At 43.8% G+C, this 26257-nt stretch overlaps 2 protein-coding genes and 1 non-coding gene across 4 annotated transcripts; 1 reads left to right on the top strand and 2 right to left on the bottom strand.

Moving 5' to 3' along the window:
- Window positions 1-3231: 3231 nt before the first annotated feature.
- On the bottom strand, window positions 3232-16786 carry Ap4b1 (adaptor related protein complex 4 subunit beta 1). 2 transcript variants are annotated; one of them, XM_028859337.2, is made up of 11 exons: window positions 16701-16786; window positions 15882-16074; window positions 13910-14134; window positions 13331-13461; window positions 12367-12514; window positions 9778-10274; window positions 7663-7746; window positions 6785-6888; window positions 4895-5102; window positions 4409-4690; window positions 3232-3994 (listed from the first exon to the last, which is right to left on the bottom strand). In XM_028859337.2, the coding sequence occupies exons 2-11, from the start codon at window positions 15992-15994 to the stop codon at window positions 3567-3569; spliced, it is 2220 nt and encodes a 739-aa protein (XP_028715170.1). In that variant the 5' UTR covers window positions 15995-16074; window positions 16701-16786; the 3' UTR covers window positions 3232-3566. The 2 variants fall into 2 exon arrangements, with proteins under 2 accessions (XP_028715170.1, XP_037062849.1); XM_037206954.1 differs by lacking the exons at window positions 13910-14134; window positions 16701-16786 and having other exon boundaries at window positions 15882-16381.
- Window positions 16545-25924, top strand: Dclre1b (DNA cross-link repair 1B). Its single transcript, XM_028859338.2, has 4 exons — window positions 16545-17015; window positions 17706-17871; window positions 19625-19807; window positions 23632-25924. The coding sequence occupies exons 1-4, from the start codon at window positions 16596-16598 to the stop codon at window positions 24681-24683; spliced, it is 1821 nt and encodes a 606-aa protein (XP_028715171.1). The 5' UTR covers window positions 16545-16595; the 3' UTR covers window positions 24684-25924.
- On the bottom strand, window positions 23059-23162 carry LOC114684781. Its single transcript, XR_003733406.1, has one exon. It is a non-coding gene; the product is annotated as a U6 spliceosomal RNA (small nuclear RNA).
- Window positions 25925-26257: the final 333 nt, after the last annotated feature.

Here is a 26257-nt window from a genome sequence, read left to right as displayed (position 1 = left end):
GACAGAGTCAGGAAGTGGTGGCATGTGCCTTTAATACTAGCACTTGAGATCTCATGTCTTTGCTTGGGAAGGACACATGCCTTTAAACCCAGGAAGTGACATGGCTGGGTGAAGAACAGTATATAAGGCGTGAGGAGACAGGAACTAAGCAGCAGTTCAACTGAGACCCTCAGGGGTGAGGACTCAGGCTTTCTTTTTTTTTCTTTTTTCTTTTTGGATTCAGGCTTTCAGTCTGAGGATTTATGGAAACAGGATCAGCTGAGGAGTTAGAGAGGTGAGGTTAGCTGTGGCTTGTTCTGTTTTTCTGATCTTTCAGCTTTCACCCCAATATCCAGCTCTGGGTTTTTGTACTTTTTTTTTTTTTTTTTTATTAATAAGACCTTTTAAGATTCGTGTTACATTTCCCTAGCTTGTTCAACGACCTTTCTTATACAGCTCAGGCCCATTTGCCTAGGGATGGCACTGCCCATAGTGGGCTGAGCCCTTCTATATCCCAAAGAAATCCCACAAGCTAATCTGATAGAGGCAATTCTTCAATTGAGATTCCCTTTTTCCAGGTGTGCCAAGTTGACAACCAAGATTAGCTATCACCTCTCCCAAAAAATGGTATTGCCACTTTTAAGAAATCCTGGTCTACCAGGAGTGGTGGCACATACCTTAATCCCAGCACTCCGAAGGCAGAGGCAGGCAGCACACCTCTGAGTTCAAGGCCAGCCTGGTCTATACAGTGACATAGTGAGACCCAGTCTGAAAAAAACAAAACAAAATAAACCCAAATTAAAAAAAAAAAAAAAAGAAAAAGAAAAGAAACAAAGAATTCCTGGCCTAGATGGAATTCCATTACTTTCTGTATAATTAATAGAATATAATAAAACATACTTCAAACATCAATCTCAGATTAGTCTTGGGGCCAATAAGATGGTCCAGTGAGTAAAGCTGCTTGATGCCAAGCCTGATGTACTGAGTTCAATTCCTATTACCCACACAATGGAAAGAGAAAAAAGTTGTATTGACTTCTAAACACACACTCTGGCGCTCCTACTCCCACATACACATGCACAAAATAAGTAGTTTAAGAATACCATTGTCTAGTTACTTATAGTTATTCATTCAACAAACATTCACTAAGAAATATTATGGTGAATGTATTGTAGACATAAAGGAACAAGACCTTCAGTGCCCTTAGAACTATTCAGCTGGGAAGACTTAATAAGCAACTCCCCAAAATAGGCTCTTTCTTATTAAACAATTCACTACTACCTACCACTCCCTCTAGGAAGAACCTAGTTGAGAGAAATCATGACTGAAAAATTATCTGTTAAAATAATTTAACCAGGTATGATGGCATGAGCCTTTAATCTCAGCACTTAGGAGGCAGAGGCAGAAGGATCTCTGTTGAGTTAGAGGCCAGAATGGTCTACATAAAAAGTGGCAAGGTAGCCAGGGCTATACATTAAGACCCTGTCTCAAAAAAACACAAAAACAAAGCCCATCATGCAATTTATTTATCTAGATAGGAATTCTTGAACTAAGCTAGTTGATGAAATGCTCCCATAAGCCCTCAAAGATGTGCCTTAAGCTCAGTTTGTTGTTCTCTGATTTCATAGTGAAAATCTGTCATATGGAACGCCTTACTAACTTCCTATAAGATCCTGTATATATCATTTCATGTCACCCATGGAATTATACATTTCTTTTACAAACTAAAATCTGATGACAGGGCTGGAGAGATGGCTGAGCAGTCAAAGGGGATTACTACAAAACTTGAAGTTACCCAGAACCCACAGGGCAAATTGTCCTCTGACCTCCACACATGCACCATGGCACATTTACACACACACACACACACACACACACACACACACACACACACACACAAAATAAATGTAGTAAAAAAAATCTGATGACAAAGGAATGTTTCCCTTCATTCTGACTACCAAATCACTTATAAAGCCAATTCTGAGGCTAATGTCTCAGCTCTGTACTCTAAATATCTGTCTGTTTCCCCATCCCAACACACTGGGATTAACTGATGTTTCATTTTCCAGTTTCTGGATAATCTGGTCCTAAGACAGCTTGCTGTTATTCTGTTACATCTACAGCATTAGTGATATCACTGTATAGAATACAGCCGAGCATAGGTAAAACAAAAGCGGAGCACAAACAATAAGAGAACAATGGCGATAGAGCTGCTAGAAGTCTGAATACCAACTTAGGAACACCTTTAATAGTTGTTATTTATTTGGGGGGAGGGGCACACAGGCACACACACACACAACACACACACACACACGACTGTGTATGAATGGCGGTCAGACAACACTCTCTGGGAGCCAGTTCTCTCCTATCACATGGGTCCTAGGGATTGATCTGAGGTCATCATAGGTGCTTTATGCACTAAGTCATCATGCCAGATCATTAAAAAAAATTTAATTTAGTTTTAAAAAATGTATTTATTGAATGTAGTGGAGCATACTCTGTCCACACAGCATACGTGTGGATGGACATCAGAGAATTGGTTCTTTCCTTCAACACTGTAGGTCAGGGATCGAACTCGGTTTTGCAAGCTTGGCAGCAAGCACCTTCCCTGCTCAGCCGTCTATCTCACCAGGGCGCGCGCTCTCTCTCTCTCTCTCTCTCTCTCTCTCTCTCTCTCTCTCTCTCTCTCTCTCTCTCTCTCTCTCTCGTGTCTCATGTATCCCACACTGGCCTCACACATCCTACTGTAGCTGACACTGACCTTGCACTTCTAATCATCCTGCTTCCACCCCGAGCACTGTGATTACAGTGGTGTACCACTATACTCCGTTTTATGAACTTGGGGTCTGTGCATGCTAATCCAGTACTCTGCAACTGAGCTACAGCCTCAGTTCCTGCATGACAGCTTTGACAGCTTGAATAGTGAAGGCAATGAGTGTCACAGAAAAACATCCTGAAAGGGCTCAGGACTAAGAAAGATACACTATGTGCTGAGACACGAGAGCAGGCAACTGCTCTAGGGAAGAAGATGTTAAGGGCCGGGATGAAAGAGCACTCAGAGTACCGCAATAAACCAGTTTTTTGTTTTCTTCTCTGTAAACCACCCTGTCAGAACAGAGGGTGTCAGGAGTGGTGAGCCACGACACTGAAGAGGTACTTTAGATGCCACAGTAAGGGTTTTTGGATCCTAACCTAAAAAGCATGCCTAAAAATACAAGAACAGTCTACTGAAGAAACAAACACCCTCAAAAATGATGACAGCTACCCATTTCCACAGGCGCCAGGTATATTTAATAAATACAACCCCTAAAATGATCAGAGAAAAATCCCCATCCTATCCTCGTCCCACCTTTACCCCTTATCAATACTACTGTGTGTAACCTTCTCCTTTAAAATGGGCTCAATCCCTGACAGGCTGGAAGGGAACAAGGGAGGAGCCTTTGGGTAAACACAAAAGCCGTGATTCCTAGACTGCCCGTTCTCTTTGCATCTGATCTCTTTGCATATGGACTCAGAAGCAGCTCTATTTAGCAAATGGAGGAACTCTGAAAGCTGTTCACCTCACTGCAAGGCACGCAGCAAGACTCTTAGGATTTTATGTCTCCAACTGTTCCGATCACAGTTTCTAACACAGAAACAAAACCGTGCAGCGCTTCAGTCCTTGCCTCACTCTCTTTCACAGAGACTTGCATTTCTGAGTTCTCAGGCTTCAACAGTAATTCAGTTAAGAAGAGACAACCAGTATCATCCTGAGCGCTGAGGTAGGCTTTCCAGGGCTGTGCCCCAGCCTTGCTCATTGCGATGGTCTGAATGTTCACTACTTTTAGAGCCATTTGGAGAGTGTCGGGCTGGACTTCTCCCTGCCAAGGAAACACCTGTTGATGAGTAATTTTGAGGTTAAGCCATGTTTTCTCAAAATACTCAGCAGTAAGCTGGAGATTGGGGACCAGCATGAGAGCTTCAGGATCAAGAGATTCTTGTATTCCTTGCTTGTTCTCTTCAGAAATCAAGTGACCTAAAAGAGTCAGAAAGCTTTTATAAGAGATGCTCTTAATCAGCATTTTTACTTTACATTCCAAAATACCCAATGTGTTGCCAGACATGGTGGTACCTACTCACTTATACTCCTAGTACTTGGGTTGGGGGATCAAAGCAGGAGGATCAAGGCTACAAAGGAAGCCTTGGGTACACAGCCAGCTCAAGGCCATATTGTGTCTCATAAACATCAAAAGCAAAACACATTTATATGACTTCTGTCTTCAGATAAATGGCTTAAATAACCAAGGATGAACTCCCCTCATGCCCACAAAGGATTCAAATTCAGACAACAGTATGAAATTTAGCTACAGTATTTTACTTTCCACCAGTTACCACAAGGGGTGGTGAAAAGCTTTACCATGACGAGATGTAAGGTAAACACTATTTTTACCTGGTTTAGCCAAGGATGCATTAGGAGGTAGCTCAAGACGATGACGCTCTACCTTCTGGCATTTAGAGATAGTTGCCCAGTGGGCTTTGCCATACACTGGCACCAGTGTATTGAAATCTGAAGCCCAGCTATTCACAGGTCGTTCTGGTTGATCCTCCAAAAGTCCAAGAGAAGGGTCGGATTTAGGACTACACAGGATCTGCTTAACTTTATCAATGCCAACTAACAGGAGGCGATAATAGAAGAGACCTCGGTCTCGTACAGCCATATCCTTTTCTTCCTCTGAGAGAAAACAATGGATCGAATTAAACAAACAAACACACACCCTACTCTCCTCCAACCTTTGTGCCAACCATAAGAGGAGAAAAAAATGAAGAAGGGAAGAGTCATTTCCTTCCCAAGTCCCACACATGATGTACCAGACAATGAAAGCTGTGAGGACTTTTAGCATGAGTCTCAGCAAGTACTATGCTCTGGGAAACCTACCTATGCAGTAATGCAACAGACGTCCCAGCATGTCCTGGCACTCCGCAGGGCGCGAAAGGAAGAGGCGCATTAGTGCAGTCAGCAGCTCCATCTTAACAGCAGGAAATGTCTCTGACTTCACGTTTTCTACAAAGTCCTCCAACACATAAGGAGCATTGGATATTTTTTCTCCATGGACCCCAAGTAACCAAATAAGTGCCTGTTTCCCCTAGGAATGGGAAAACAATAAATGCTTACTATGTGGCTGCCCAAACAGAGGAAACAGTAGTCACAGGCTTTGCTTCTTCCCCAGTGCCAGCAGATACACGATACCCTTTCACTGGTACTAACTTGCTGTCCTGCTCCACTACTTCTCTAAAATAAACAAGAATGAAATTCCAATGCACATGAGCTTTGTGGGTAATGCACATGAGCTTTGTGGGTAATGCACATGATGCAGTGCAGTTGGCATTCAGCAGGCATAAGACCTGAGTTTGATGCCCACACCTTTAATCCCAGCACTCAAGAGGCAGAGGCAGGCGGATCTCTGAGCTTGAAGATAGCCTGGTCTACAGATCCAGTTCCAGGACAGCCACAGCTACACAGGGAAACTCTATTGGGTGTGAGGATCACATCTATAACCCCTCACTCAGCTGATGGAGGCAGGAGGATTAGAGTCCAACGTCAGTCAGCTACACAGTGAGTTTGATGACAGCCTGGGCTTTGTAAGACACTATTCTGGGCTCTGGGAGACACTATCAAAAAGAGGCAAAGAGAGAGAGAGAAACAAAGAAAAAATGCTATCCTGCATAAAGGGAGACTCAAAACTTTTATTAGCCTATGCTGATTAAGCAATAAATAAAGCTTTCTCAGTTTGGGCCTTTTGCCCAATTTAAGGGTTGTTTTTTGTTTTGTTTTGTTTTTCGAGACAGGGTTTCTCTGTAGCTTTGTGCCTGTCCTGGAACTCATTCTGTAGCCCAGGCTGGCCTCGAACTCACAGAGATCCGCCTGGCTCTGCCTCCCCAGTGCTGGGATTAAAGGAGTGGGCCACCACTGCCTGGCCCAATTTAAGGTTTAATGTTTCTTTTTTTGTTTGTTTTTTCAACTATGTAGCTCTGACTGTTGTGGACTCAGAATGTAGACCAAGCTGATTTCAAATTCACAGAGATCCACTAGCTTCTGCTCCCAAGTGCTGGAATCAAAAGTGAGGTTTCATGTTTCAAAAAACTACTGACAGAATTTCTTGAAATCTTTGTATGAAAGTGATTATGAACTTAGAATATACACCAGAATCATCTGTGATGTCTCTTAAAAGCCCATCTGTCTAGGTCTCCCCACTCCTACATATTTAACTCAGCAGACTCTCTGGGGAGGAAGAAAACAAATTTCTGTAAAAATCCCACAAACAAACAATACCACACAGGCCAGACATAGTGGAGCACATCTTTCATCCTAGCACTCAGAAGGCAGAGGCAGGGCAGTCTAGTCCATATACTGAGTACCACACCAGCCAGGGCTATACAGTAAGACCCTGTCTCAAAAATTAACAAACAAAAAACCTACCACCAACAAAAATATCCCATGGTGTAAATCTCTGACTCATAATTATTCAAGAGGACAATGGTATCAAAGAATTTATCACTGAAACTATAGATAAGTCTTTTTATAATTTTTGGGTTATTTATGTCCCAAAGAGACATAAGCAAGCCTGAGTTCCTACTTGGACACAGGATGTTAAACAGTAATTAGCTTCCATTTCAGGGCTAGATACTGTCTCAGTGGTAGAAGTGTTTACCTAGCCTGAGTTTGATCCCCAGCACCACAAAACCGAACCAGATACAGACTCATTTCAGAAGGCAGGGTCCTACAATCCCTTCTATGATTACAAGTAAAAAGAGAATTACATTCTACCTCACTGTCTTGAATGTTCTCCTCACAGCCGGGCAGGGCCTGACACACAGCTTCCGTACACTGAGGGCACAACCAAACCAGGTCTCGGAAAGTCTGCACCACCACTACAATAGAGCCCGGAACACAAGAGCACAGGGTGAGAGTCCATGCAAGAAAGAAGCTGAAGAAGACTCATGTATTCAGATTAGATTTCTAACTGGATTTCTGGAAAACAGGTTTGGAGGGGTGGTTATTAATTAATTAATTTGAGAAATGGAAGATACACATGAATTTCACACCTATCAAACTGACATGAAGGTAAGTGAACAAATAGCAAAGTGCTTTGTAAATACAACCTTGTGGGCAAATGTGGGGTAGTGTTGCTGACAGACACTGAACACAGTGCTGAGACTGGTGGAATGAGCAAGGGGTCTAAATGCAAGATTTAAGATGACACCTGAGACTGGCACGTATACAAGCCTGAGAATAAGGCCTTGCTAAATTTTACATTGTAGGAGCCTTCCTTGCCTCACTTCAGCCCAGCCTTGGAAGCTGGGTGAAGGAAGTAAAAAGAGGGGTACAAATAAAGAGAGCTTCCTAGTACCTTCACTATCTACAGTGCAGCCTTGTCACTCCAACAGCCAGAAGAGTCTACCCTGTTAGCTCTACAGAGCCCAGGCTTCTCGGACAGCAACAGATGATGATGCAAGGACATGTTTAAGCCTATATAATTGAAAGTCATTTAAGAAAGAGATTCTTTAAACAACTACTGTTAGCTAGGTACTTGATAAAAGAAAGAGAGAGAGAGAGAAAGAAAGAGAGAGGGAGGGAGGGAAAGAGGGAGGGAAGGAGGGAGGGAGGGAGGGAAGAAAGATTGATTCTAGAAAAGCAGGCATTACCCGTAGTGATGTGTTCTTGTCGGAGCCCCAGCAACTCTGTTAGAATCTGTACACACTGGTCTGTGTAAGTCTTGGCAATGCTACCTACAGAGGATGGAAAGGTGAAATTCTAGCATGTCATTCTAAAACCATTTCCCATTAGTCAGAGGCGAACACAAGTTGCACACCTGTAATCCCAGCAGCCGAGACGCTGCAGCAGGAGGATCACAAATTAGAGGCTAGTCTGGACTACACTAAACTATGGTTTAAAAATGAAAAACAAGCCTCACGGTGGTGGTGGTGGTGGTAGTGGTGGTGGCGGCGGCGGCACAGGCCTTTAATCCCAGCACTCAAGAGGCAGAGTCAGGTGGATCTCTGTGAGTTTGAGACCAGTCTGGTCTACAGAGTAGGTTCCAGGACAGCCAGGGCTACACAGAGAAATCCTGTCTTGAAAAATCAAAAAAAGAAAGGAAAAGAAAAACAAAAAAGACCACAATGTTGGGCTACACAGAGAAACCCTGTCTTGAAAAACAAAAAAAAAAAACAAAAAAAAAAAAAAAAAAAAAAAAAAAAGAAAAGAAAAGAAAAAGAAAGAAGACCACAATGTTTATGTCTATCTTCTCTGTCAACGTGACTGGATTTACAATCATCATGGAAACACACCTATAGGTATGTCTGTAAAAGTATTTCCACAAAGCTTTATCTGAAAAGAGGGGACTCATCCTGAATGTGGAAGTCACCATCATGTGGGATCCCAGAATGAATTAAAAGGAAACGTGAACTTAGCACCAGCATTCATCCTTCTCTACTTCCTGAATGAAGCAATATGACCAGCTGCCTCACACGCCTGCCATGTTGGACTGTAGCCCCGAAGACAGTAAGCCAACAAAAATTCTTCTCTCCTTTTTTTTTTTAAAAAAAGATTTATTTATTTATTATGTACACAGTAGAGGGCACCAGATCTCATTACAGATAGTTGTGAGCCACCATGTGGGTGCTGGGAATTGAGCTCAGGACCTTTGGAAGAACAGTTGGTGCTCTTAACCTCTGAGCCATCTCTCCAGCCCAAATTCTTCTCTCCTTAAGCAGTGTCATATCAGGCATTTTGGTCATAGGAACAAGAAAAATAATTAATACAACCAAAGACATCTTTAAAAGAAAAAAAATCACTAATTACAATAAAGTAAGAATGTAAGTTCACTGAGGCACAGTGAACTATGGTTAAAATAAGTTTTTTTCAACTAACCTAAAGAAACTTTAAGGAAAAGAAAAAAAAAATTCCCCATAGCACAAGGCTGAAAGCACAGTAACAAAGTATGGGATGCAGTTGTGGTCTGTTCGTTTGAGACAGGCTCTTGCTATATCACGTAGGGTGACCTTGAACTTGTGATTGTCTTGAGTGCTGGAATCACAGGCACATACCACATTTGACTGAGGCACCCTTCTGGATGCAACACACCTGAATAGGAATACTACTGCTGGAGAGATGTGATAGCAATCTTTTAAGTCTAAGGATTTTTATTATCTTTCAAATATGAGGTCCCTCATGCTCCTCTACTTAGTGTTAGCCCTCTCAATCTTGTTTGTCGGCTGTTTTCATCCTTTGACTCTTTCAAGCCTTTTGGGTTCCAGACTAAGCAGTCAGAACATCTCTAAAATTAAGGAATTACTCTGTTGGTCTATACTTAGCACTATATAGCCCATAATAGAAGCAGAGGATTTTTAGTCAAGAGAGTTGAGTGCCATTCAGTTTGGAAACTCTATGATCTTTTGGCCACTTAGTGACCTTTTTTTGTACCTAAGTTTCTTCATGTTTAAAATACACACTATTTTTGACTGCCTTACAAGACCATAAAATGATATACATAAAAACATTTTGGATAGAAAACAGCATAAAGACAGTACAAATTTTTAAGCGTTGTTGTTGAGTTACCTGTATTGTCTACCTTGAGAAACATCTGCCTTGATTTAAAACAAAACAACTCTTTGCCCTAACATGTAATCACTGACCCAAAATTTATGATACTCGGTCTCTGAAACAAGATTCATTTACTACTGTCCTCTATGGTTTCCCTGACTATACTCTTTAGCTGGCTGAACTGGGGTCACAAGAAAAAAAAGCAGCAGGTACTTTACCTATGGCAAAGATGGCAGCCTGTGCAAAGTCAGCAGACACATCCGTGCAGTACCCTCGAAGCTCTTCTAGAACCTGCTGCACATTCTCATCATTCACCAGTTCACACAGCACTTCCACCTTCTGGAGCTTGATATAGTGGGGTTCCGAGTAAGAGCAAAAAAACTTTTTGTAGTGACTGCTGAAGTGACCTGGCAAACTATGCAAGACTTGGCGGACATGACAGAGAGCAGCAAAACAGAGCTCACGGCTCTCGGAAGAACAGGCTGCTAGCAAGGGCCCCTTGACTCGTACAAGCACATCAGTTTGTACATGGGGGAACTTTTTTGCCAAGATCAGGAAGAGTTTGGTGGCTCCCATCACCACACCTGTGCTGCTGCTCTTGAGATAGCTGTCCAACAAATTGAGAATATCAAACAGCTCCTCCTCACTTCGGGGTTGGTAGCGGAGCAGAAAGTGCAGTACTTCCGCCTGGCCCCATTGATCCAGTTTTGACATTCTGTCGAAAATGAAAACAAAGGAACTATTTTAATAACAAATGGAACATTCTCCATACAACTGCCATAAACCAAATAGCTGTTCATCATAACAAAAGGGGGAGAAAATTCTTAAAATAGATTATGCCATGATCAAATTCTTTTTGCACTTTAAAACATAAATTTTACAGTCCACAACAAAGGCTGTTCAGATGGCTCAATGAGGAAAGGCATTTCTTTCCAAGCCTGTCTACCTAAGTTCATTCTCCAGGACACACATGGTAGAAGAAAGAAATGATTCCCCAAAGTTGTCCTCTGACTTCTACACATATGCCATGGCACATGCTTACACGGACACACAGACACAACACACACACACAAATAATAATAATAACAATGAGGTTTTTGTTTTTTTTAATTCTAAGGGGGCTGGAGATATGGCTCAATGGGTAAGAACATGTACTACTCGTCCACAGGATATGAGTTTGATCCCCAGCAAACAACCATATCAGGTGGCTGGCAATCACCTGTAACTCCCACTCCAGGAGGATCCAACCCTTCTGGCCTTTGGGGGCATCTACTTTCACATGCACATATCTACACACATACAAACACACACACATGCACATACACACAATTAAAAATCAAACATTAATCTTAAAAAGAAATTCCAAGACAACTTGATAGTACAAGTGCATACCTGTCTGAAACTAAAGATACGATCAATATATACCAGATCCAGAGTCTCTGAATTAATTTTTTTCCAGTACTGGAGACTGAACCCAGGGATCATACATGCTAACAAGTATTGGGGTTTTTGTTGTTTTGTTTTTGTTTGTTTTTTCCAGACAGGGTTTCTCTGTGTGGCCTTGGTTGTCCTGGAACTTGCTTTATAGACCAGGCTGGCCTTGAACTCACAGAGATCCACCAGCCTCTGGCTCCCAAGTGCTGGGATTAAAGTGTGCGACACCACACCTATTCCTAGCAATTATTTTACTCCTGAACTATATTATACCTCTAATTTCACATTTTCTATATTTTTTCCAAGGTTTTTTTTTTTTTTTTTTTTTTTTTTTTTTTTAATGTGTATGAGTATTTTGCCTACATTTAAGTGTACTGCATGTGGGCCTGGTCCCCTAGGAGGTCAGAAGAGTGTGTTGGATTCCCTGAAACTGGAGTCATAACTAGTTGTGTGCTGTGGGATGTCTTTCTGTACGCTGTGAATATGTGTTGCTCTCACTGGTTGATAAATAAAGCTGTTTGGCCAATGGCAAGGCAGAATAAGATTAGGTGGTACATTCAAACTAAAGATGGGAAGAGAGATGAAGGGTAGAGTTTGGGGAGATGCCAGCCTGCTGCCCAAGAAGCAGTAAGATGCCAGTAGACTGGTAACACCACATCCACATGGCAACATGTAGATTAATAGAAATGGGTTAATTTAAGATGAAAGTGTTAGCTAGCAAGAGGCTCAAGCCAGAGGCCATACAGTTTGTAATTAATATAAGCCTCTGAGTGATTATTTTAAGTGGCTGTGAGAGCTCTGGTGGGAGAGATTTGTCCGAACTGTGGGTCTAGGCAGGACCAAGGAACTTCCCCCTACAGCTGTGAGTCACCATGTGGGTGCTGGGAATTGAACCTGGGTCATCTGGAAGAGCAGTCAGTGCTTTTAACCACTAAGCCATCTCTCCAAGACCCCAGACTCTCTAAATTTAAAGGTAAATGGCTTAGTCTTGGGGGCATAATAGGTACTACAGAACAAATGTATCTCCACAGCTTGTTTCTACCATCTTTACATATTAAGAAAAGTAAGTCAGATAAAAGAACTTCTCTCAATAAAATATTAGGAAATTAATAATTGCAGTAAACTTGAAGTCTGGGCTGGCAAAATGGCTCAGTGGGTAAAATTGTATGCTGTGTAAGCCTGATGGTTTGAGCTCTATTGGAACGCACATAAAAATGGAAGGAGAGAATCATCTCCTCTAAGTTTCTACTGACCTTCATACTTTAAACCCACATCACCAGCCCCATCCATCATACACAATAATAAGACTTAGTTTAATTCATCAACAAGATCTTACCACGATTCATATCTCAAAATAAAAAGAGCATCCAAACCTATTTAAGAGATGATGCGCAATGGGCTTATTAATGACAACACCTCCTTCCTGTTTCAAAATTTCCTCTAGAGACCTCAGGCAGTTCACAACCACAATTGGATCCTGGTCACGCAGAAGACTGTATAACTCATTGACCAGAGCACCATCTAAAACAAAGACCAACGATTACAAATCAAGAAAAACTTGAGTCATATGGATAGAACCAGAGGAACAGCTCTGGGAAGACAAAGCTATGTCTCTGCTAATACAAAAACAAAACCGAAATAAAAACAAAAACCCCTGGGACTTATGCAGGGAAGCTTGGCTCAATCTGGACCTGCCTGGACTGAGTCTATCAGGTCGATCCCAGTCCTCGGGGGAGACCTTGATCTGGAGGAGGTGGGAATGGGGGGTGGGCTGGGGGGAAGGGGAGGGGGGCAGGAAGGAAGAGAACAAGGGAATCTGTGGCTATTATGTAGAACTGAATAGTACTGCAAAATAAAAAAAATAAAATATTAATAAAAAAAAAAAACCAAAGGCAAAAACAAACAGCATCATTTTCAGTATCAGACAGGATACACAAATTAAGAAATTAATTTCTTTTTTTTTTTTTTTTTTTTTTTTTTTTGGTTTTTCGAGACAGGGTTTCTCTGTGTAGCTTTGCGCCTTTCCTGGAGCTCACTTGGTAGCCCAGGCTGGCCTCGAACTCACAGAGATCCGCCTGGCTCTGCCTCCCGAGTGCTGGGATTAAAGGCGTGCACCACCACCACCCGGCAAGAAATTAATTTCTTTCAAAGGCTGAAAAGAGGAGCTAAAACAAAAACAGATGAAAAAAAAAAAAAAAAGCAAGCATCTGATTTAGAAAGACATGCATAGTCATGAAGACACATTATTATTTTCTACCAAGCAAGACAGTTTTTTCTTCCAAAATTATACACACAATAGAGACACAAATACATATTGAGCATGGCGGATGATCTTACCCACTTCAGAGTCTCCCTGAAGATTATGCATCTTGGCACAGCCAAGGACTGCCACTCTTCTGACATAGGAAGCCTTATCCCGCAGACCATTAAGGACAGGCTGTTGGATATACTCCTGCACACCAGGCATCCTAAGAAACATCTTAGAGTCAGGCGGATCTTGAAATACTAGCTTTGACATAATTAAGCTCTTCTTCAATTAACAGGTTTAGTTTAAATATGATTTAATAATTCATGTTTGAATGTATATCTATTAGATCACAAGAAATTGGAGAAAGCCTCTATTAAATTTAAAAAGCCATAATTTGACTTTTTGTTTGGAATTATGCTGCAGAGCCAGCACAAATTGTTATAGTAATAACTGATTAAGTATCTTTAACTGAAACTCAGAACTATTTTACCAAGATAAAGGAAACCACTTTTAATAAAACCATTAGACACAGTTTAGAAGGTCAAAGCAATGGCTGAAAATTTGAGTTCAAGGAAGAACAGTACTTTCCTTAGTATTAGGGAGCTTAAGCTGTTTTCATTAAGAATCTGCTAATTCATCAGCCACCAGACTGGGGGTAAAGTGCTCACCTGAGGCTACACATGCTCCGGAGTGCCAGTCCTCGCACCATTGGGTTGGGGTCTGAGCAGTCTTTACATAGTGTATTGATGGCCAAGAGTGCCAGATCTGGTTTCAAAGGTGCATATGTGCCCATATACAGATAAACCAACTTTTTCTGAACAATATCTACAGTGGCACTGGCCTTCACCATTTCCATAAAAACACCAGACATGTCCAAGCCCTGAGTCATATGCCTATAAGGAACATACAGAGCAGAAAGAAGTAAAACATACAATCTCCAATCTGTAAGAGGAGTTTTATGTATATATGTTCTGGTTATCTAACTAAATTATGATCTTTCAGAGAGGTATAGTTGGGTATACCTTGTCTATTACATCACACAAAACTTCCTATTATGGGCCTGCAACTGTTGCTCTATGAGTTCCACACTCTTGAATCCTTAGTACATGCCAATGAAATGATATGGGGATGGTACATTCAACTTTAACATTTCAGAGGTATGACATGGAGACATCTTTTGAAGGTACAGGCTGGAGAGGAAGCTCAATGGTTAACTAGTATTTTGTACATGGTAGCTCATAACCATCCATAACTACAATTCCAGGGGATCTGATGCCTTCTGACATACATAGGCACCAAGCATACACATGGTGCACTTACATATGCAGGAAAAACACTCATACACATACAATTTTTTTAAAAAAAGTAAAAATAAAAAGCCAGGCATGGTGATGTACAACTATAATCTGAGCACTTGGGAGGCACAGGCAGGTGGCCCTCTGTGAGTTTGAGGCCAGCCTGGTCAGCAGAGTGAGTTCCCAGGACAGCCAGGGCTGTCTGGAGCAAAATAAAACCAAACAGAGCAGAGGTAGCCTCAGATGTTTAGGAATTCAATATCAACTAGGAAGCCAGCCAAGAACATCACTGATTTCAAACCTCCCGTGTAAAGTACTTGAATAATGCACAAACACAGACCAAGAAGATCCACGTCCACATGCTGCTGTGGCGGTCAGAAAACACGTCTTCGCAGAATAGCTAGATGACCAGCTCACAAGGCAAATGTGACACAGGTAACGATACATGCCATAAGGCATGAACAAGAACTGAACATTCACTTTGTTCCTTGAGTGACATGATAAAGAGTTTGGACTTCATTCCACTGATTATGTTTCTAATGTGGAACCAAGCTACTATATAGAATCAGCTAAGATGTTTATTTAAAACGCAGTCCCTGGATTCTATCTCATCCTAACAAAATCAGAATCAATCCCTAGGTCGCACTTTTTCAAAAGCATCCCAAGGGACTTCTGTCCCTACTAACGTTTTTGAGCTATAGCTACAGGTTATGTGTTCAAATGTGTATATATATATATATATATAATAGAAAAATCCTAACACAAGTGAGGAGACAAGGTCACTTATTAACAAACTACCAAAATAAGCTTTGGTAATGTTGGCCTGAGCCAACACTACAGTACTAATAACTAAGAGTGAATATTTATAATTTTTCACACTACCTGACACTTGAAGGGCAGTGCCGTCAAAGTTGACTATCATGCTTAGTGGGACGCCTGGTGACATTTGTAACACAAATCCAGGCAAAATAGCAGGTTTGAGGGGAGAAGAACGCTGGTACTATTTGGTCCTATCTTTGAAGAACTATCCAGGTAAAAATGCCAGGCAAGCAGAGGGATATATAGGTCTGAATCTTACAAACATGGAGAACTGTACTATTGCACCAGGGGTCAGCGGCGGAACTGCTGAAGCCTGTGACATGAGTAGGAAACCTCTCGGCTGGGTAGGGAGACCGAAGTGACGATGCAGAAAAGCAGTCTCAAGGGCCAAAAGATACAACTGCCATGTGTGAAGGTTCCTGGACTTCTTCCGAGTGGTGGACGGTAGAGAGCCCTGAGGAGGGTTAAAAGTGGGGCAGGGTGGGGAAGGTGGAGGCGGGGGTTAGAATTCTTAGGTTGGTGATACCTAATAACTCGCTGGATGACATTCCGGTAGCGCAGCCTATCAGCCTGAATATGAGGGTTACACAGAGCTTTCTTCAGTTCCTTCACCACGTCCTCGGAGCCAAGGTATGGCATCTTCGCCAGCAGTCACGGGGCAGCTTCCACGGACCCGTGGGGGGGAACTCGTGGGCTCCTTCTAGTCCCGAGGTGGGAGTCTGAGTGAAGGAAACGTGGTCAGCGACAACACTCCAGGCGAGGGTGTCCCTCGGCAGTGCCTGGCCCCAGGCAGGAACGCACACTTCACCCCTCGGGCCTCCAGCGAGCCCGGACCCTGGCCCTTCAGGCGCCGACCCGAGCCCCGCCGGCCGTTCGCTCCGCCCAGCACATCTCCTCAGCTAGCTCTAGGCCCCGTGAGGCATCCGCTACCCCACCAGCGAGAGGCAGACCTAAGCACAGCCTTCCTATCCAGGACCAGCCGCCGAGGCCATCCCACAACACAACGCCCCAGCCAGCTTCCTGCGGAAGTCCCGCCCCCTCGCCCTGACACTCGCTGAGCCCCCGCCCCAGTGGCGCCGAGCGCCGAGCGCAGGCAAAAACCGACCTCAGGACGCCCTTCCCCCCACCCACTCCCCGCTTGGCGCAGGCGCGCAGCGCGCTGTGCCGGAGCCGCGGCCGGCCATCGGAAATCGGCTACTCGGGCCTGCCTCCTCGCCGCCGCGCGCAAATTGGTCCAAGTATGGGCCTGGGTTCCGCGCGCCCGGGTGATGCTCTCAGGGCTTCTTCCGCGTTGGGCCCTTTCGCTTTCGCTCTCCCGAGCGCGGGCCACCTTCTTTTTGCTCACTCTGTCTACTCCTTCCACGTCTGGGTTGTTTTTCCCTTGTCCTTGCGTCCGCATGTCGTCGGGACGCCTCACGCAGGAGTGCTGTTCCAGCGAAGCCCCCGCTGGTGGCTTTCCAACCCTGCCGCCATGCACGGGGTCGTAATCCCCCAAACGCCTATCGCTGTGGACTTTTGGAGCCTGCGCCGCGCTGGCACCGCGCGGCTCTTCTTCTTATCCCACATGCACTCCGACCACACGGTGGGCCTGTCTAGCACTTGGGCACGGCCCCTCTACTGCTCCCCAATCACTGCCCACCTCCTGCATCGTCACCTACAGGTACTGGGGCTGGATTTGGCCTCTGAGACCTAGTTCAGGAATCTGGGTGGGGACTTCTGATCTTGGGGATCACAGAGTGGGCGCCTTAAAGACGGAATTTTTGCAGATGTGGGAGTTGATCCCAGAATAAGACTAGCCTCCAGCTACCTGACTAGAGGTTTTTAGCTGTAAATTTAGACAAGGAAATTATTCCTATCTTTTCATGAAGTGTCTCCCCAATTTGTTTTTAAGAACCCACCAGACTGAGAATGTAGCTCATTGCTAGAGCATTTGTTAAACATGTACAAGTACCGTAATTTAGATTCCCCAACACTCACCGCCCACTCCCAGTAGTTCATCTATTGTGCTAGGTAAAAAACACATTATCTAACCTCTCTTCATCTTGTCTACTTGAGTAGATATGGCTGGTATGAGCCCTGGCAGCCTGCCTGGGATTTTCTCTGACAGTTGCCTCCCACCCCTGCTGGGATTATGAGAGAAGAAAGTTTGAGAATCTTTATTTAGATTTTCAGATTCTGAGTTTAAATCGATACAAAGGGTGGGGAGCCAGAAGAGGAAGGACAGATTGTTTGGGAATCCCTATAACAGCTTACATGAGAGTGTTTCAGGACTTGGTCAGCTTTCCTTGGGAGTTAGTCCCTGGTCCAGGAGAGGAGTCTGTGTTACTAGGGTGACCAACTGTTTCCTCAGGTGTCTAAGCAGTGGATCCGAGCTCTGGAGATTGGTGAGAGCCATGTATTGCCTCTAGACGAAATTGGGCAAGAAACCATGACTGTAACCCTTATAGATGCCAATCACTGCCCCGGTTCTGTCATGTTTCTCTTTGAAGGATACTTTGGAACAATTCTCTACACAGGTGAGCCTCCCCCAAGATGTCCCTTGTGATATTTTGTATATGCTCTAACAAATAAAGCTTGTCTGAAAATCAGAGTACTGAGCTAAGCCACTAGTTAGCCATAGAGGCAAGGCAGTGGTGGCACACACCTTTAATCCCAGCACCTGGGAGGCAGAGGCAGGTGGATCTCTGTGAGTTCAAGGCCACCCTGGGCTACACAATATTCATCCAGTCTAAAATAGAAACAGAGCCAGGCACTGGTGGCACACACCTTTAATCCCAGCACTAGGGAGGTGGAGACAGGAAGTGATATGGCTTGGCAGAGAGAGGAATATAAGGTGGGAAGAAACTGGAGCTCAGGCCCCATTCAATCTGAAGATTTGTAGAAGACAGGATCTTGCCCCTTTTTACAGTCTGAGGATTTCGTAGAGGTAAGAACTAGGGCTGGGCATTGATGGCACATGCCTTTAATCCTAGCACTCAGGAGGCAGAGCCAGTCGGATTTCTGTGAGTTCGAGGCCAGCCTGGGCTGAAGAGTGAGTTCCAGGACAACCTCCAAAGCTACATAGAGAAACCCTCTCTTGAAAAACAAAAAATGGGGTTGGGGATTTAGCTCAGTGGTAGAGTGCTTGCCTAGCAAGCACAAGGCCCTGGGTTCGGTCCTCAGCTCTGGAAAAAAAAAAGGAGAACTCGGGCCTGGCTGGTCTGCTTCTCTGATCTTTCCGCTTTCACCCTGGTATCTGACTGGGTCTTTATTATTAAGACCAGTTGGAATTCGTGCTACAGTCCCTCTCACTTTCCAGCTGTGTGATTTCTGAAGCTGCCTTCACTCAGAAGACTAGGCCTTGAAGCTTCATCCCATATAGGCACAGTGACCCTTTTCAACTGACTGACCATCTAAACCCTTTTAAGAATATGCAAGTAGCCCGGATGGTGGTGCCAGATGATGATGGTAGTGGTGGTGGTGGTGGTGGTGGTGGTCGTGTGGTGGTGGTGGTGGACGCCTTCTCAATCGTCTTTCGTCGTCGTCCTCGTGGGCAGCCTATCCATATGAGGCAGAGCGGATCTCTACAAATTCAAGGCTAGCTTGGTCTACATAGTGAATTCTAGGACAGCCAGGCCTATGTAGAGAAAGCCCATCTCCCAGAAAACAGCAAACAAGGGGGTTGGGGAGATGGCTTAGCAGTTAAGAGCACTGGCTATTCTTCCAAAGGACCCTGGTTCAAGTCCCAGCACCCAAATGGCAGTTCCCAACTGTCTGCAGCTCCAGTTCCAGGGGATCTGGCATCCTTGCATAGATATACATGCAGGCAAAACCCCAATGTACATAATAAATAAATCTTAAAAACAAAACAAAAAACAGCAACCAAACAAATAAAAAAAAAACGCCATAAGAGAAGGATACAGACTTTTTTTTTTATATTTGGTTTTTCGAGACAGGGTTTCTCTGTGTAGTTTTGAAGCCTGTCCTGGATCTCACTCTGTAGACTAGACTAGCCTCAAACTCAGAAATCCGCCTAGCTCTGCCTCCCAAGTTCTGGGATTAAAGGCGTGCACCAACCACACCACCACCACCACCACCCACCACCACCACCACAGCCGCAAGACTTTTTTTTTTTTTTTAACAAAGAAGCTATATTGTAGGTACAGTTCAGTGCCAGGAAACAGTTTTCCATAAATCAGGAACCAGTGCCCATCTGTTGCTGAAGGTGGAGAGGCTGGTCTCCTATCCTTGGTCTTTGTCCCTGCTCCACCTCCTATATTGTTCTTCCAGGTGATTTTCGATTTACACCATCCATGCTGAAGGAGCCTGCCCTGATCCTGGGGAAACAGATTCATACTTTATATCTAGACAACACCAATTGCAATCCAGCCCTGGTTCTTCCTTCCCGACAAGAAGCTACTCGGCAGATTGTCCAGCTCATTAGACAGTTCCCACAGCATCACGTAAAGATTGGTGAGTGGTTCCCTGTTTCTCTCACTCTTGCTGAGTGAGTCTAAATTCTTTGAAGGTTCTCGTTGTTTTCAAGTCTTTGCAGGTCTCGACCTTCCTTGTAAAACCTACTATGATAATCTTATTTAACATTGAACCTCCCAGCCGGCCTGGTGGCCCAAACCTTTAATCCCAGCACTCAGGAGGCTGGGATTAAATAGAAGCAGCCTATTCTATATAGTGAGTTCCAGTGAGAAAGACCCTGTCTCAAAAAAAAATAAAATAAAATTGAACCTTTCCATCTTCATTCTCATCCCTCCCTCCAGCTCTGGCATTAAATCTAGGGTCTCACATATGTTAGGCAAGTACTGTATCATTCAACCCTCTTCTTTAAAATGTGTTTATTTTTAGTGCTAAGATTACAAACATGTGCTAGCATGACCAGTTTGTATGGTGCTGGGATTACCCAGGGGTTTTGTACATGCTAGGCAAGCACTCTGTCAACTGAACTACATCCTGAGCCCCAAGCTTACTCATTTTTTATAGTATTCTTCACCTCCTAGTGTATTTGGTACATATTTAAATATGCTGTTGCTTATGTATACATATACCTGATAATGTACACATACACCAACGTGAACTATAACTCCTTAAGGAACCCTTAAGATAGTCAGGCAGTTGTGGCATACACCTTTAATCCCAGCACTTGAGAAACAGAGATGGGCAGATCTCTGATTTGAGATCTGCAGAGTGAGTTCCAGGACAGCCAGAACTACACAGAAAACCCTGACTGGAAGAAAAGAAAAAAGAGAAAGAAACAAAGGAAGAAAAGAAACCATTAAGAGGGCTGGAGGGACAGCTCACTGATTAAAAGCACTGGCTGCTCTTTCAGAGGACCCAGGTTCAATTCCCAGCACCCACGTGGCAGCTCACAACTGCCCTGTAATTCCAATTCCAGGGGATCCAATGCTGCTTCTCACCTCCAAGGGCTCCTGCATGTATGCGGCACACAGCCATACACTCAGGCTCACATACATACTCATAAAATAAAGTAAGTAAATAAATAGTTTTTAAAAAGGAAAAGAAACCCCCAAAAGCTGAGAGGAAGCTGTGCGTGTCAGAGAAGCAGCAGCCGGTGTGACACACACAGCAGGCAGGCAGGCTCGAAAGCTGGAGTGGTAGTACGCCCTTTGGGATGGACTTTTTTGGGGGGAGTAGGGGTGTTTTTCAAGACAGGGTTTCTCTGTGTAGCTTTGCGCCTTTCCTGGAACTCACTATATAGCCCAGGCTGGCTCTGCCTCCGAGTGCTGGGATTAAAGGCGTGCACGCCGCCGCCGCGCTGACTTGGAATTGATTCTAATCTCAATAAAGAGCTGTTGAGTGGTTTCAAGTAGAAGAGGAACAGTACTCCACTTAATTGTTTCATAATATATGTTCCATAGTTTCCATGTTCATTCCTTTTAATTTTTACTGTTTCTTCTGCTAGAATGTAGGTTCTCCCATGACAAGGTTCTTTATTTCTTATGGTGCCTGCATAATGAAAGAGAGATAGTAAATATTGGCTATGTGAATGAATAAAGAGATTACTTCAGATGGGTGCGTTGAGAAAACAGCTGTTTGCTTGTTCTGGTATCTCCACAGTGGTACTCAATATCTTTGGGACTCTTGAAGTTGTGTTTTGAAAAATAGTTTATGAAACCAAAAATAAAGGAAAAAGCCAGGCAGTGGTGGCCCACGCCTTTAATCCCAGCACTTGGGAGGCAGAGCCAGGCGGATCTCTGTGAGTTCGAGGCCAGCCTGGGCTATATAGTGAGTTCCAGGAAAGGCGCAAAGCTACACAGAGAACCCTGTCTCGAAAAACCAAAAAAAAAAAAAAAAAAAAAAGAAAAAAAAGGAAAAATAGTTTATGAAAATCAACTTTTCTTTAAAAAAAAAAAAAAAACAAAACAAAGCAGCTTTTGTTCTAAATAACTGCTTTGGTTGTTTCAAAAAGTATAGGTCCTCAAAAGAGGAAAATGAATGTCTTAAAGCATATGTCACAACTCTGAAAGGAGTTTCAAAATGGCCTTAAATAAAAAGAATGAAAAAAACTACATACCTCCCAGGGTAGCTACCAAACTGATTGAGAAATGTCCCCTACCCTCAGGATTACTTAACTATTCATGAAGAAATACCATCTGACCATTCTTGAAGTATGACATGCAGCATTTTCTCAGAGAAGCACAGCTGGTTAGAGTGCCTGTGGTAGGGTTTGATTAATTTTGTAAAAATATAATTAGTCCTGTAATGTGCCACATATCCAGTAGGCAGTAGAAATACAAATCTGAATAAATATGGTGTCTGACTTTAAGAGCTTCCTGTTTACTAAGGAAGGACCCCAAGGAGGAAAAAGATATAGAGAGAGCAGAAACCCTTTTGCTCAAAGGGGTAAATTAGAATCCTAATCAAGGGGAGTGGCTATAAAACAAACATTTTTTAAGTTCACGGTTTAGTGGTGAGGCGGTGAAGTTCCTACATCACACTGTTGAGCAGCTCCTGCTTCATTTACAGCATTAAGTCCTAACTCCTCCTCACTGCTTGGAAGGCCCACTCATAAATGACCTTGGCTTGTCTTTCTAGTGTCCTATCTCACTAATCATTTTTACTTTAGTAACACTGAGGTGGCTCCTCTTAAAACATTTTCCACTATGCCCTCTCCGTGCTGGCTAGCCCTCATCCATCCTTTAAGATATAGCTCAGTTTCCTTTCAGCCAGAGTGATCACCTTCCATCAATCTGCCAAAATGACAAGCACAAAGGGAAGAGGAAATGGACCTGTTGTATAGTCTCTAAGCCTTTTGGAAAACATGGAGTTGTTCCTTTGGCTACATATGTGTGACTGCTCAGGCAGAGGGATATTTGGCATTAAGGGATTGGATTCTAGTCAAAAAGGAATGTCCTGTAACTGTTACTACAGTGGCAAAGCTGAAGAGTCTCTAGTGTTACCCAGAATGCTATTGGCGTTGTTGTAAACAGCAAGTTAGAGATGAGATTCTTGCCAGGAGAACTGAAACGCATTGGGCACATGAAGTACTAGATGGAGTGAGGGAACATAGAGAACAGGTGAAGGAAAACGATCAGGAAGATAAAGGCCAAAAAGAAAGTACTGGGTTCAACTGAAGTGCCCACCTGTGCTGCCCAGAGAAGCACTCTTTGTGGGAACCAGTGGAAAGGAACCCGAGCTGACCTGTGAATTCATGACTTAATAGATAAAGTGAGGGGGTTTTGGTGGTTGTTGTTTAAATGGAATGCTTCATGAATGTATATGTCAGCCTTGTTCAGAAGCCATGCTAATTTCTGTATCATTCCAATTTTAGTACATGTGCTGCCAAAGTGAACACAAGTGTGTTGTTTTCTCCCCCAAAGAAATATTTAAATTTTCCATCACCTACCAAAAAAATGGACCTGGCTCAGCTATAGGGAAGCTTTTCCCAATTTCATCAACTGGCAGCTACTTCTGTGCCTTTATAACATTGTATGCCTGCCTGTGTGTGACACTGCCCTTCATTACATGTTTCTGAGTCTGCAGGTGGATGGAACTCCTGGGGAGTTTAAGCCTTCTTAATCTGCCTGTTGCCACAGTGCCTAACACTTGGTAGATGCTTTCTCTTGTTGAACTGAAGGACAAATGGATTTTGTGTGCTCCATCCCTGCATCTGCTATGTATCTTAAATGCATTTCCTTCTTGATACACTTCCTGGGTTGCACATAGATTTTACGAATCTTGGTTAAACATTTGGTTGACCGGGAGTCTTTAATACCTTCATTATCTTCTTTCTCTTCCTTCCCCACCCCCTGAACATAATTTAGGACTCTACAGCCTAGGAAAGGAAGTGCTGCTAGAGCAACTCGCCCTTGAGTTTCGGACCTGGGTGGTGTTGAGTCCTCAACGCCTGGAGGTGGTGCAGCTGCTGGGCCTCGCAGATGTGTTCACAGTCCAGGAAAAAGATGGGCGCATCCACGCTGTAGACCGTATGGAGATCTGCCATTCTGCCATGCTTCGGTGGAACCGGACTCACCCTACCATTGCTATCCTCCCCACCAGCCGGAAGATACGAAGCCCTCACCCCGACATCCACACCATCCCTTACTCTGACCATTCATCTTACTCTGAGCTTCGGGCTTTTGTTGCAGCTCTGAGGCCCTGCCGGGTGGTGCCCATTGTTCGCCAACATCCTTGTGGAGAGTTCTTTCAGGACAGCTTGAGTCCCCGGCTCTCTATCCCCCTGATCCCACACTCTGTGCAGCAGTCCATGTGCTCCTCCTCTAGGGAAACAAGCGTGCTTTGGCAGTTAGAAAGGAGACTAAAGAGGCCCAGAATCCGGGGTGTTGTGTTTGAATCCCCTGAGGAAAAAGCTGAGCAGGCTAAAGTTGACAGAGACTCAAAGAAGCACAAGAAAGAAAACCTCTCTCCCTGGCCTGGGGACCTTGAGAAGCTCTGCCCCCATCCTCTGCAGGCCAGGAAGCAGTTGTTCCTGGACTTCTGCAGGAAAGAACGCCATGAGCCAGTCCTTTTTCGTGACTCTGAGAAGATGGCGACTGTGTTGCCTGCCCCCTTGGAATTTTCAGTGCAATTACAGCCTGTGGATGAGTTTCTCTCTCCAGAAACCAGGGAGGAAATTGACCTAGGGTCTCCCATGATACCTAGGGGAGGCAGTGGCTCACCAGCTAGGGGGAACCAAAGTGACTGGGTAGGCTCTGGCTCTCCCCTGTCTCACATTAGCAAAGACACTCATCTGGCCACTGAGTCCAGGGAACTGGCACTAAAATACCTTCTTACTCCAGTGAGTTTCTTCCAAACAGGGTTCTCTTCCAGGAACTTTGACCAGCAAGTGGAAAAATACCAGAAGAGTACAGTATAACAATCCTGTTGGATCAGCACTGCAGTTTTGAAAACAGTGGATGGTGGCTAGTGGCAAAAGTTTGTTTGGTGCCTTCTGTTACAGAGTCCTGTGGCTCACCCTGGAGTAGCTCTTCTGAAGCTTGTTTATGGAGTTCTGGTGCCTATGAAACCCTTAGCTTTATAGATGACTATTTTATTATTATTATTATTATTTTTAGTAGAAAAAGTAGAATCTGACTCAAAAAAGAACCAGGTTTGTCCCATGTGTCTTATTCCTCAAGTCCCCTTCATTCTCTTCTTAGATAAAAAGTCCTTAGGTTATTTATTTTCAAATTGTGAATCATGGTGCTGGAGGATAAAGTGGTATCCCAGGCTTTATGTTCTAATCCTGAATGTCACTGACTTGCTGTGACCCTGTCCAGGTAACTTCCTGTCTCTGCCTCAGGGAGGGAACAGGAAACCATGAAGAGGCCTTGAAACTATTGAGAAAATAACCCCTTCCTCCTTCATGAAAGGGGCCAGTAACAGTCATGAGAGATCCATTTGGAACAAAGCCATTGAGGGTTAGGGACCCCGCAACCAAGTTGGTACATGCAGTAAGCTGAACATTAAGGCTTAGAATATGTCTGAGCTACTGGATGCTTGGAGACATTACTTTGTTAAAATAAAGCTATAAAAGAAAAATGTGCTGCCAGATATTCCTCTGATTGTTCACATAGCTGGGATTTTCGCCCCACCCCCACCAATTTGAGTTAGGAAGCCAGAGCACAGAGCTTGTTTGTTTTAGTATCCAGGGGAGAGACCAAGGAGCCAGCTGGCTGGAACAGGTCAGAGTGTGCAGTTTATGCTGCCCTGCTCATAACCTAACAAAATGCCAAACCAGTAAGCAAGCCAGCTGATAGCAAGGCCCTGAAGAAATGTGCTCAGGGAGGACACAGGCAAAGAGCTGGGCATAGGGCAAAGCAGCTTCAATGTGAACCTTGGGCCTTAGCAATGAGGAAGACTGTCTCTTACCCTTGGGAAGGAAAAGTGAGGTTTAGTACTTGGTGCTGTACCTGTCAGTGACCTTCCTATAAACCTTTGAGGGCCTCACAGAAGCTGCAGCAGGTGAGGCGTGGTACAGTAGGAAACCTGGACATTGCTGGAATCTAGGGCACCTGACAATTCGTTTAAATAGAGGAACCTTACTCAGCTGTAAAGTGGAGCTGAGATGCTTATCTCCCATGATTGCTATGCAGATTAAATTATTGGTGAAATTCCCTTGCTTGGTGTCTGGCTCATGACAGTATTTCTAATAATTGTTTTTTGTAGTTAAAGGTATAGCTCTGGTAGACATGTGTTTAGCAAGCTGAAATCCTGGGTTCTATCCTGAGTGCCACAAAAAAATAGTAATAATAATAATACAAGAGAGACTTGATTCTCTTAGCCTTTGGTCTTCAAAACAATTTTTTATAAAAATACAAACTAAGTCGGGTGGTGGTGGTGCATGGCTTTAATCACAGTAGAGGCAGGTGGATCCCTTGAAACTCCCCTCTCCCCGCCCCCCAAAAAGAAAGAAATACAAAGTAAATGTTATGTGCACTACATGCATGC

This window comes from Peromyscus leucopus, chromosome 6 (genome assembly GCF_004664715.2).
Source record: "Peromyscus leucopus breed LL Stock chromosome 6, UCI_PerLeu_2.1, whole genome shotgun sequence".
Taxonomy (NCBI): domain Eukaryota; kingdom Metazoa; phylum Chordata; class Mammalia; order Rodentia; family Cricetidae; genus Peromyscus; species Peromyscus leucopus.
This window is presented reverse-complemented; position numbering and strand designations above follow the sequence as displayed.